The 12,538-nt window shown below is 36.1% G+C and overlaps 2 protein-coding genes across 2 annotated transcripts; one reads left to right on the top strand and one right to left on the bottom strand.

Moving 5' to 3' along the window:
* Positions 1-3,219: 3,219 nt before the first annotated feature.
* LOC145157978 (uncharacterized) lies at positions 3,220-3,924 on the bottom strand. The gene has a single exon (XM_079076942.1). It carries the CDS (start codon positions 3,922-3,924, stop codon positions 3,220-3,222), a length of 705 nt encoding a protein of 234 aa, XP_078933068.1.
* A 6,695-nt stretch (positions 3,925-10,619) lies between these two features.
* LOC145159759 (vesicle-associated membrane protein 714-like) lies at positions 10,620-12,145 on the top strand. Its single transcript, XM_079078794.1, has 4 exons — positions 10,620-10,920; positions 11,439-11,629; positions 11,737-11,900; positions 11,989-12,145. Exons 1-4 carry the CDS (start codon positions 10,704-10,706, stop codon positions 12,077-12,079), a joined length of 663 nt encoding a protein of 220 aa, XP_078934920.1. The 5' UTR covers positions 10,620-10,703; the 3' UTR covers positions 12,080-12,145.
* Positions 12,146-12,538: the final 393 nt, after the last annotated feature.

Raw genomic sequence — 12,538 nt, 5'->3', positions numbered from 1 at the left:
ACCGTAAGCATAAGTTTACACGACCGTGTAAACCTCTGTAAAGGCCAAAATTTTTGATTTTTTTCACTTTTTGAAATCTCAACCCGCTACTCCACTACTTACCGGAAAATGATTTTTTACCCTCTTTAAACATGAGAAACAACTTGGAAACTTGAAAATGAAGAAAATACGATGAAAAATTATGAAATGACAAAAATACCCCCGGGTTGCCTCCCGGTTAGCCGCCCCTTTTTAATGTCGTTGACTCGACTTGGACCCCAACTGTTTGTCAATCTCGATACTTTGGATCCGTTACTTCCTCCACTTCTTCGTTTTTTACTTGAAATCCTTCATAATAAGGCTTCAAACGATGACCGTTTACCTTAAAGATCTTCCCAGTTTTCTCACTTGTGATTTCTTTTAACCTTTTTCAAATACCTTGCGTGAAATCATTTTGTCATGGTATGCTTTTGTTCTTTCTTTGTAAAGAACTTCGTTCTCATATGCTTCATTGCGGATCTCCTCAAGCTCTTGAATGTCAAGCTTCCTTTTATTTCCCGAGTCATTTAAATCCATGTTGAATTGCTTGATTGCCCAATAGGCTCTATGTTCCAGCTCAACGGGTAATCGACATGGCTTTCCGAAAACAATGCGATATGGAGACATCCCAATTGGAGTTTTGTATGCAGTGCGGTACGCCCACAAAGCATCATCAAGACGTGTACTCCAATCTTTCCTTGTTGTATTCACAGTTTTCTCCAAAATATCATTGATTTGTCGATTGCTCACTTCTGCTTGTCCATTGGTTTGTGGGTGGTATGCTGTGGAGACCTTATGAGAAACACCATACTTCTTCAACACACTTCCAAGCGTACTATTGCAAAAATGTGTACCACGATCACTGATTAGGGCCTTTGGAACACCAAATCTGGAAAAGATGTTAGCCTTCAAAAAATATATCACAACTTTTGAATCGTTAGTACGGGTAGCTTTTGCTTCCACCCACTTAGAAACATAATCCCCAGCCAAAAGAATGTATGTAAAACCCGAAGATGATGGAAAAGGTCCTATGAAATCAATGCCCCAAACATCGAAAATCTCACAAACTAAAATGGGATTGAGGGGCATTTGATTCTTTGAGCTTAAAGATCCCATCTTTTGACATTTATCACAACTTGCACAAAAGACATAAGAATCACAGAAAATACTTGACCAGTAAAATCCACTCTCTAATACTTTTCTTGCAGTTCTTTGAGGACCAAAATGTCCTCCACAAGCATAAGAGTGACAAAATGTTAAGATAGAAGGTACCTCATGTTGATCCACACATCGTCTAATCATTTGGTCAGCACAATATTTCCACGAATATGGCTCATCCCAAACGTACCTCTTGGCTTCTTTTTTGATCTTATCTTTTTGCCATCGAGTCAAATCTGATGGAAATTGATTTGTGACGATGTAGTTCACAATATCGGCATACCATGGGGCAACTTTTACGGAAAATAAGTTCTTATCGGGAAATGCATCATGAATGGGAGTTGAGTTATCGGGAGAAACAATCCTGCTAAGATGATCAACTACAAGGTTTGACTTTCCGCTATTGTCCTTGATTTCAATATCAAACTCTTGTAAGAGTAATATCCATCGAATGAGTCTAGGCTTTGAATCCTTCTTTGCAAGTAGATACCTAATAGCTGCATGATCAGAATAAACAATAACTTTAGAACCTAACAAATATTGACGAAATTTTTCCAAAGAAAAAACAATAGATAACAATTCTTTCTCAGTTGTCGAGTAATTGGCTTGTGCACTGTCAAGTGTTTTTGAGGCATAATAAATGACATGAGGAACTCGATATTTTCTTTGCCCCAACACTGCACCAACTGCATGATTGCTAGCATCACACATGATTTCAAAAGGCAAACTCCAATCCGGTGATTGAAGTATTGGTGCTGATATTAACAACTTCTTCAACTGATCAAAAGCTTGCTTGCACTCCTTGGAAAATTTGAATTCTGCATCTTTTTGTAGGAGCTCACACATGGGACGAGATATCTTGGAAAAATATTTGATGAATCTTCTATAAAATCCTGCATGACCAAGAAATGAGCGTACCTCACGAACACAAGTGGGATAATGTAAAGATTTGATGACATCTATTTTTGCTTTGTCTACCTCTAGCCCCTTAGAAGACACAACATGACCAAGTATGAGACCTTTATCAACCATAAAATGACACTTTTCATAATTCAAAACAAGATTGGTCTCAATACATCTTTGCAAAATCTTTTTCAAATTACTCAAACATTCATGAAAAGAATTACCATATACAGTGAAATCGTCCATAAGCACTTCAATGATTTCCTCAACATACTCCGAAAATATGCTTACCATGCACCTTTGAAATGTGGCGGGAGCATTGCAAAGTCCAAAAGGCATCGGCCTATATGCAAATGTTCCGAAGGGACATGTGAAAGTGGTTTTTTCTTGATCCTCGAGTGCTACGGGTATTTGATGGAAACCGGAATACCCATCCAAGCAACAATAGTGAGTTTTTCCCACTAACCTTTCCAACATTTGGTCAATGAAGGGAAGTGGGAAATGGTCTTTCCGGGTTGAGGAATTGAGTCTTCTATAATCAATGCAAACTCTCCACCCGTTTTGCACACGGGTGGGGACTAATTCACCTTGGTCATTCTTTGTAACGGTTATACCTGTCTTCTTTGGTACAACTTGGATCGGGCTTACCCACTTGCTATCCGATATGGGATAGATCATCCCCTCATTCAACAACTTCAAAATTTCTTTCTTCACAACCTCCATCATTGGAGGATTTAAACGCCTTTGAGCTTCTCGGGAGGGCTTGTAATCTTCTTCCATAAGGATTTTGTGCATGCAAAGTGAAGGACTTAGCCCTTTGATGTCGGCTATAGTCCACCCAATAGCTTCCTTATACTCCTTCAAGGTGGTGACAAGCTCTTCTTCTTCTTTTGTTGATAATTTTGTGGAGATGATCACTGGTAAAGTCTCTTTCTCTCCAAGATACGCATATTTGAGATGCTCGGGTAAAGTCTTGAGTTCCAATTCAGGTGCCTGCACAATAGAAGGAACAAGTTTCTCATTAGACATTGGTAATTTCAGCTTTGGAACATCAACCTCATTTTCTTCTTTTGGTCCATGCAAGATACAACTTCCAAAATCTCTTCATCAATTTTGAATTGGTTGGAAAGTTTTTCCACTTCATCCTTTTGAAGATTCGAGAGCTAACACATCGAGATTAGACAAATCAAAACACTCTTCGGTTAATGGTTCAATAACATCCACAAAATTCAAAGATGAAATATCACTTGGATATCTCATAGCATCATAGATGTTAAAATTTATCACTTCCCCATCAAATTCCATGGATAATGTACCATCATAAACATCAATTTTCGTCCTGGCTGTTTTCAAAAAGGGTCTTTCTAGAAGAATTGAACTCAAATTTGGTAAGTCATCATCATCCATGTCAAGGACATAAAAATCTGCTGGAAATACTAATTCATTCACTTGGACTAACACATCTTCTAACACACCTTTTGGATGTAGTACAGATCTATCAGCCAATTGAATGATTACCCCGGTTTTCTTCAATGTGCCAATATTTAAGGTTTTAAAAATAGAATATGGCAAAACATTGATAGAAGCTCCAAGGTCTAGCATAGATCGTTGAACATGAAGATTACCTAACTTGCAAGGAACCGTGAAAACACCCGGATCCTTACATTTTTGAGGTAATCTTTTCTGTAACACTGCAGATACATTTTCACCTACTTTGACAGTTTCATTCCCTTTCAATCTTTTCTTAGATGTGCATAATTCCTTAAGGAATTTAGCATACCTAGGGACTTGTTTGATGGCATCAATAAGAGGAATATTTACCTCAACCTTTTTGAACATCTCCATGATTTCATTGTCTTCCCTTTCACGCTTTAAATTGCTTAACCTTGTGGGAAATGGAGGAGGAGTGATTTTTGCTTCAATGGGAACTTGTTTCGAAGGTGATTTTGACTTCTCTTCTTCTTTTTCTAACTCCATCTCTTCTTCTTCTTCAATCATCTTTGGACCTTCATATTCTTTGCCATTTCTCAAAGTGATGGCACATGTACTATGCTTTGGATTCTTTTTGGTTTGTGTCGGTAGTTTGCCTTGTGACTCCAATTTACTCATAGAAGTGGCGAGTTGAGTCATTTATTGCTCCAAAGTCTTTATACCCGCCTTGGTCTCATTTTGAAATGTTTGAGTACTTGTGGCTAAACTCTTGATACTGTCTTCCAAAGACATTCCTGATCCGCTTGAACTACTTCCTTGATGCATTTTTTGAGGTTGGATTTGAGATTGATGAGGAGGTTGATTTGGCTGGAAATGTGGTTGATAATTTTGTTGATGATGCATTTGATTTTGAAACGGAGGTCTTGCTTGAAAAGATGGTGGCCTTTGCTGAAAATTGGCATTGGGTTGGTGCCAATTTGGATTACTTCTTGGCTGAAAGTTTCCTTGCTGTTGACTAGAAAATCCCATAGCTTGAACTGGCTCTATATCTTCTTGTAACATTGGGCACATATCAGTGGGGTGTCCAACTTGTGTATAAATACCACAAGGTCTAACTGCCGGTGGTTTCACACCCTTGTCCTTTGCAAGCATCATCACTACTTTAGTCAACTCAGAAAGTTGGCTCTCAATTTTTGGGGTAGAAATTTCTTTCACTCCTCTTGGTCCATCACTGTACCATTCTTCTTCTTGAATTGTATGCCTAGACTCTTCTGCCATGTTCTTGATAAGAGCTCTGATTTCTGTTGGAGTCTTATCAGCTATTGATCCATCACTTGATGCATTGAGTAATCTCCTATCCCAAGATGACATTCCCTCACAAAAATATTGCACCAATTGATACTCTGAAATCCCATGTTTTGGACATCTTGAACACAACTTCTTGAACCGTTCCCAGTAAGTATGCAAGGCTTCTCTCTTTTGTTGCTTGATACCAATAATTTCTCTGCGTAAAGCTGAAGCTCTCATTTCTGGAAAATATTTATCCAAAAACATCCTTGCAAGTTCATTCCATGTTGTGACTGACCCTGGTGGTAAGTCATATAACCACTCCTTAGCTGAATCTTGTAAAGCAAAGGGGAATGCCCTTAACTTGATTTGATCTTCTGTAACTTCATGTGGCTTCATACCCACACAAACGACATAAAATTCCTTAAGGAATTTATGTGGGTCTTCATTTTCAAGACCATGGAATGAAGGTAACAAATGGATGAGTCCAGACTTTAGTTCAAAATTTATTATTGCAGGGTAATTAATGCACAAAGGTTGTTGGGTGACATCTTGAGTGGCCCATTGTCTAAAGGTTTGTTCAGGTGGTGGGTTTGGAGGATTTTGGTTTCCTCCATGGTTGTCTGTCATGGTAGAAGTAGGTGAAGATGGTGGGGTGGTACTTTTGGATGTTGGTGAAGATGTGGTTGATGGGTTTGATGAAGAAGCTCCGGATTGTTGTTGTTTCTTTAAAAGTCTGGCTTGCTTCCTTCTTTGTTTTGCAGATTTCTCTATCTCCAAATCAACTGGTAAAGGTGTACTTGTACGAAAAGATCTTGACATAAACAATTAGTACTACCGTGTCCCCGACAACGACGCCAATTTGTTAGGCGTGTCAAAGCTAACAAATAAAGGGGTAAAAATAACTCCTTAAACACTACTACTTTGTATTAAAAATGTAATACAAGGTAAATAGGGTCCATCCTCAGAGACACGAGATAAATGTTTATACCCTTTTTGTGTAAGGTACAAATGAGATCACAAAAGAGGGGGGGGGGGGGGTTTAGATACAATGATTCAAATAAAAGACTGAAGTAATAAATAGTAATTGATTAAGTAAAGTAAATTCAAGATTTGTAAGTACTCCAACTCCATGCAAGACTAATTAGTAATGTGATCCAAAATATGAGATGATATTTGTTTAATTCCATCTAAGTTGGTATTAGAAATGCTAATAAGCTCTAGCACTTCACATTCACCATTTTTAATTAATTAAAATAAGCTCTTTAATTAATTCTAATCTAACTAATCTAATCTAAACAAGTTCTTAGAATAGGTGAAAGATTGCATTATGATTTATGTAAATTTTACCAACAACATTCAATACTCCTCATAAGCTTGGGAGTGTTAGAATATGTGAATTTGATTTGTACTAGAATCATTGCAAGTAGTATGATTTAATACTTGTTACTTGTTCTATTTTACAAAACAATTACGGATTTTGTATAATAGATAACATGAGTGATTTAACCCTAACTCAATTGGCCAAAAAGAACTAGAATTGAAATCAAACCTTCAATTAAAACAAAATCAAATTCACTAGATAGCATTTAAAACAAACACCAAATCAAATGATTAAATTCACACACACACAATTTGTTTACACGGTCCGTGTAAACACAAAAAGTATATTGCTCAATTCGGCCAGGTCTTCGAAGTACACTGCTCATGAGTTTGCTTTTACACAGCCCGTGTAAACTCAAGGCTTGCATTTACACGGCCGTGTAAACTTCTATAAAGCTAAAATCTTCATTTTCTTGAAATCTCCCTCCTCGATGCTCCAATAGTCCCGAAACTTCATCCATATCTCTTATTCATCACCTCAATTAAGATCCTACCTTCAAAAGTCCCTGAAATATCAAAAAAGTGTGTGAATGGAATTACATTCATGAAAAATCCCAAAAAATATGCAACATGCATGAGTTTAAACCTATATGCAATGCACTTTTATGGAGTAAAACTACAAAATGTATGCATGAAATGCACCTAACAGGAGACATGTAGGACTTAGGTTATGGAGCGCTTAAAGTGTTAGGAACTCTTGGGTAATGTTTTAGCTTTATTAAGGCTTTCAACCCTTCATTTTTTCATGCAAAAACCATGACTTCTCTTACTCTCTCCATTCTCTCTAGTTTTGGGTTTAATCTTGAAGAATACTTGCTTATCTTTTGCTCTCTTGAAGTTCATATTGGCTATGAACTTCAAGATTAAGAGTTAAGAGTTTTTGACTATCATCTACATCAATTTGAGTCATTTTTGGTGTCTCTTAAGTTCATCATTCTTCATCAAATTCTAAGCCTCCCAAGAGGACCCAAAGAACTACAAAGGTTGTGATTTCTTCATCTTCCTCTCTGGTGCTTGTTTTCTTTCTAAAATTTGCAAGAAGATCCATGGTTGGTTATAAACTTGTTTTATGTTATTCAAAATCAAAGTCTTTCGTTGCTAAATCTTATGTTTTTGAACCTAATTTTTGAATAAAAACCCAACACTTATTTGTTACGTAGAGAGTCCTATCGAGTCTTGATAATGGATTCAGGGTGCTTCATTTCACGTGATTCATTGCAGAGATGTGATGCATAATTTCAGGTATTACAACAAAAAAGTACAACTTGCAAATAACGAGAGCCTACATATCACCAAAGTTAGGGATATTGTCCTTAAAACAACCTTTGGTTCAAATTGGACATTAAAAAACATCAAGTACATTTCATATATGATGATGATGCTAATATCTGAATGATGAAGGACATCATGTTGAGTTTGGAAAATCACCAGCGAAAAGAAAAGAAAAGGGAACCTAGTAGTTGCTCGGGGTCAGAAACAAGGAACATTCTATGTGGTCGAAGCTCCGACAAATCGATTAAAATCAATAATTGAAGATACTAAAGCCATCACTCTATGGAATTGAGGGTGTTGGCTTTTAAAGGAAGGTTATCGATATCCAAAAGCGTAATTATGGAATTTTATGAGCCATGTGTACTTCGTAAGCAGAAGAAGGTTACATTCGTTAAGATTGGGCAAATTCTAAAGGTTGAGAAGTTAGAACTTGTTCATTCATATGTTTATAGATCAAATCAAGGTTCTAAAATGTGTGAGGCGTGGCGTGATGACAATGTCAATTCTCAAGCTTAACAAGCCATGACGTTTTTTCAAGGCGTGATGTAAGGCGACGATTTTGTATTAATTTATAATTATATTACCACATAAATATAGATTTATATCAAATATAACTAGGGATGTCAACGGGGGAAAACGGGACGGGGATTGCATCCCCCGCCCCCGCCCCCGAAATTTCCCCGTTCCCCCGTCCCCGCCCCCGCCCCCAAAATGTTCAGCCTTCCTGCCCCCGCCCCCGCCCCCGAATCCCGTTTATTATCCCCGCCCCCGCCCTCGTTCCCCCGCCCCCGATTGATTTTGGGCTGCTTTTTTTTGGCAAAAAGAAGTTGTCATTTAGGCTAAAAAAGCTATTTTTTAGGTAACAAATAATTATTTATAGCAAAATTTTACATGTTAAATATAAAAAAGTTACGGCATCTTAAAAACATTATACTAGCAACTTAATAACATGTTTTTTTGATGAACTTTAGAAGCTCAAAATCATATTATTGTTTATTATATTTATATAATTGATATATTTAAATATATGTGTAATTTATTAACGGGGTCCCCATGGGGGTTTCGGGACGGGATTGCCTACCCCCGCCCCCGCCCCCGAAATTAAAACGGGGGTTAACCTTGCCCCCGCCCCCGTCCCCGCCCCCGAGTTTTTAAAAAAAATTCCCCCAAACGGGACGGGACCCCAACGGGAACGGGGTCCCACGAGACTTTTTGACATCCCTAAATATAACTAGTTTTTAGAAGTGTTATATCAACAACTAATAACAAAAAGTTACAAAAAACACAATACTTGTATGTTCGATTAGAAAATGCATAAAAAAGAGCAAAAAAACGTGTCTCAAACGAAAAAATATGCGCGATAAAACTCCATAACGCGCCATGTCACGCCATATCATGTCTTGCCGCCCACCACACCTAACGGCAACGTTGTGAGACTTTTCGTAACGGCGAAGTCGCGCCTTACGCCATGGCACGCCTTGACACACCTTCTAGAACACTGGACCAAGTTATGTCTCTTCAACAAGAGGATCCATGTACTATGTTACCTTCATAGATGAAGCCATGAGGAAGGTGTGGGTTTATAAATCTTAAAATCCAAATTTTGGGATTTATTAAAATTTTAAGATGTTATTTTATGTTGTGCAATAATTCTTTAATCGTTATTGGATCGTTTAATTCCTAAGAGACATATCAACACTAAAAACACAACATGTCAAAAACTTTGTTAGAGAGCAATTAATGGTATATAAAAATTACAAACAAATTGAAAACCTTTTAATTCATTAATCAAAAGTAAAAAAATAATAACATATGTGTTATATAAAAGTTCTATACATGAAGAAGTGGTTGATAAGATATTTTGGCATGTTTATCTTGCAACGGATATGTTTACATGACAGTGTTTTTGTTGCCTTTCATGATGATGACATGTTTTGTCCATATAATTAACATGACTTACCATTGACATGTTTTGTCCACATAATTAGAATGACTTACCGTTGACCATATGTTCTTTCTACAAGTTATTACATATTTCTCAAAATTTAATTATTTTAATATTAAGGGAAATCTCCAAAAAAAGTCATAATATTTTAAACAAATTTATGAATAAGTTCTAAACTAAAATTTATTTATGAAAAAACATGAATTATCGGTAAAAATGACGATTAGACTTTTTTTCCCCGATTTACATATTTCATTGCCGACCTGGTTCCATTAAAGTTCCATTAGTTTACCCTAATTTACGAATAAGTCTAAAACTAAAATTAAGTGATGATTTGACCATTTTCGCCCTGTAACATACATTTTACCGATTTCATTGTTGATCTGGACATCTAGTCATTAAATGAGTTGATGAGATGAATATGTTAAGTTATATAATGCTATGTTTACCATAAAACTTGATATCGTGCTACATTGTATATTCTATGGAATATAAAATGCATCTAACGAAGACTGCAATAATTACATAAACTAGTACCAACTTCGTTATTTTTGAAGTTTATAAGAAATTTCAAATTGTCTATCTAATCTTATATAACCCATAATATCCATCTTATCAACTCATTTTCTACTTTTTTTTTTCTTTCTTTCCGGAAACACACATTTTACCAGATTCATTGTTGACCTGAACACATAGTCATAAATGAGCTGATGAGATGAATATCAAATTTTACGGTAAACATATCATTATATAGCCCATCATATCCATCTCATTAACTCATTTAATGACTAGACGTCCAAGTTAACAATGAAACCGGTACAATGTATGTTACAGGGAGAAAATGGTCAAATCATTACGTAATTTTAGTTTGAGACTTATTCCTAAATTATAGTAAAATAATGAGACTTTATTGGAACCATGTCAGTAATGAAACCGATAAACCGGAAAAAAATAGGTCAAATCTTCACTTTTACAATAATTCATGTTTTTTCGTAAACAATTTTTAGTTTAAGACTTATTCGTAAATTAGGATAAAATAATGAGACTTTTGTGGAGATTTCCCTAACATTAATATCATAATCGTTACATGTGGTTAAAAAATTACCAAAAACTGGAATGTGGTCTTAAGTAGAAAATCTTAAACTTTTGTGACCGTTTTGAAAAGATTTGAAAGTTTATGGTGATAAAAAGAATAAAACATAATTTATTTTCTCGAACTGAGTCAACCAACAGAGGGTTCTTCGATGACAGAGGTAATCGCCAAATTTTGAGTGTGTAAGCGGAGAGAAAATTATCGGAGAAATCAATGGCAATTCTGTATGCGCTGGTAGCGAGGGGTACGACGGTGCTGGCAGAGTTCAGCGCCGTATCTGGTAACACCGGAGCAGTTGCTCGCCGGATTCTTGAGAAGTTGCCGGCGGAGGTTGAATCTAGACTATGTTTTTCTCAGGATCGTTACATCTTCCATATACTCAGATCTGACTCGTTCATCTTCCTCTGTATGGCTAACGATACCTTTGGAAGTTCGTATCTCTCCTTTCTCTTACTTACACACACTCCGACAATCAATTTTACTCACACCGATCTGTTTTACAAGTTATAGATTGGCGTTGTATTAAGATGAGTAGATTTTAGGGTGTTGGAAGCAGACGAAGTTGATTGAATGATTTATCTACTGTTCAATTAACAGAAATTTCGTGAAGAAACGCGTATACTTAATTTAGGGAAATCCGCCCCTATCAACAATTTTGCATCAAATTCACCATAATTCCTGAAAGTATACGGGTTTGTTTGTGCTCACTGAAGAATTTCTAGTTATGATTTCGTGTGATACGATTGAGAAGCTATTTCATGAATTAGATTTATACTTCAATTCACAGTTCAGTGTATTCAAATTCTTATGAAACCTATCCTATAGAACAAACATCATGTTTCTGTGTTTGAATGGATTCATGAGTTTCAAATCAATAATCTGTGATCTTATTCAAAATCACTTGGTATGAAATCTGACAATATGTACTAATACATGATATTTTTGCAGGAAGAATACCATTTTCATACTTAGAAGACATTCAAATGAGGTTCTTGAAAAACTATGGGAAAGTAGCACCATATGCTCCTGCATATGCCATGAACGATGAATTTTCAAGGGTTTTACATCAACAAATGGAGTTTTTCTCAAGTAATCCAAGTGCAGATACACTCACCCGTGTTAGAAGTGAAGTTGGTGAGGCAAGTATTCTCTCTAAATTCCAAGATACAATACAAAACTTCTTTCACCTCAAGTAATTCACAAAACTTAATACTAATAATTAAATCAATTACATTCCTTTATTCAGGTACGCACGATTATGGTGGATAACATTGAGAAGATATTAGAGAGAGGTGATAGAATCGAGCTTCTTGTTGATAAAACTGCAACAATGCAAGATAGTGCCTTTCATTTCAAGAAACAATCAAAAAGACTTCGTAGAGCTCTTTGGATGAAAAATTTCAAACTACTGTAAGTATATAACTATAAATATCATATCATTATTAATCAATGTTTATAATTTATAAATCAGTGGGACTTATATATGGATAAATTTCAGGGCTTTATTGACAGGGTTGATATTTCTATTATTGTATATAATAGTTGCAGCCTGTTGTGGAGGCCTTACTTTGCCTTCATGCAGATCTTAACTTGTTTGTCTTGAGGTATGTGATAGATTACTCTTCATTGGTTTATTGTTTGTTATGTGAGTTGGGGTGGGGGGGGGGGGGGGGGGGAGGGGGTGGTGGGGTGGGTAAAGCTTCTGCTTTGTTCAGGTTGTGTATTTGACACTAAAAGCACTTGTTATTTCCTGTGTAAATTATATAAATATACTTGTAGTTTTTTGCGTCTTAAATTTGATATTGTAGTTTGTTTGGGCGGAATTGGAATTCAATTCCATTCCAGTCTGGCGTTTGGTTGCAAATTCACACGGAGTTGAATTTCGTTGGAATTCAGCTAATCTCATTGGTGAAGGAATTCAAGTTTTGGATTCCTTTGGTAAAGTCTAAAACAAAAGAAATACAATGAAATTGAGCACAAGGCCTAAATTCATTAAGAAAATTTCAGAATTCAATGAAGAACCATACATGTTCAACAGAAAAATCATA

This window comes from Lactuca virosa, chromosome 2, assembly GCF_052849685.1.
Source record: "Lactuca virosa cultivar CGN04683 chromosome 2, Lactuca_virosa_CGN04683_v6, whole genome shotgun sequence".
Classification (NCBI taxonomy): Eukaryota; Viridiplantae; Streptophyta; class Magnoliopsida; order Asterales; family Asteraceae; genus Lactuca; species Lactuca virosa.
This window is presented reverse-complemented; position numbering and strand designations above follow the sequence as displayed.

Bases quoted from the DNA above. Each gene is read 5' to 3' on its own strand.
- LOC145157978 (XM_079076942.1), bottom strand. From the start codon at position 3,924: ATGGAGATGTTCAAAAAGGTTGAGGTAAATATTCCTCTTATTGATGCC.
- LOC145159759 (XM_079078794.1), top strand. From the start codon at position 10,704: ATGGCAATTCTGTATGCGCTGGTAGCGAGGGGTACGACGGTGCTGGCA. The intron at 10,921-11,438 runs GTTCGTATCTCT...ATATTTTTGCAG, and splicing joins GGCTAACGATACCTTTGGAA to GAAGAATACCATTTTCATAC. The intron at 11,630-11,736 runs GCAAGTATTCTC...TCCTTTATTCAG, and splicing joins TTAGAAGTGAAGTTGGTGAG to GTACGCACGATTATGGTGGA.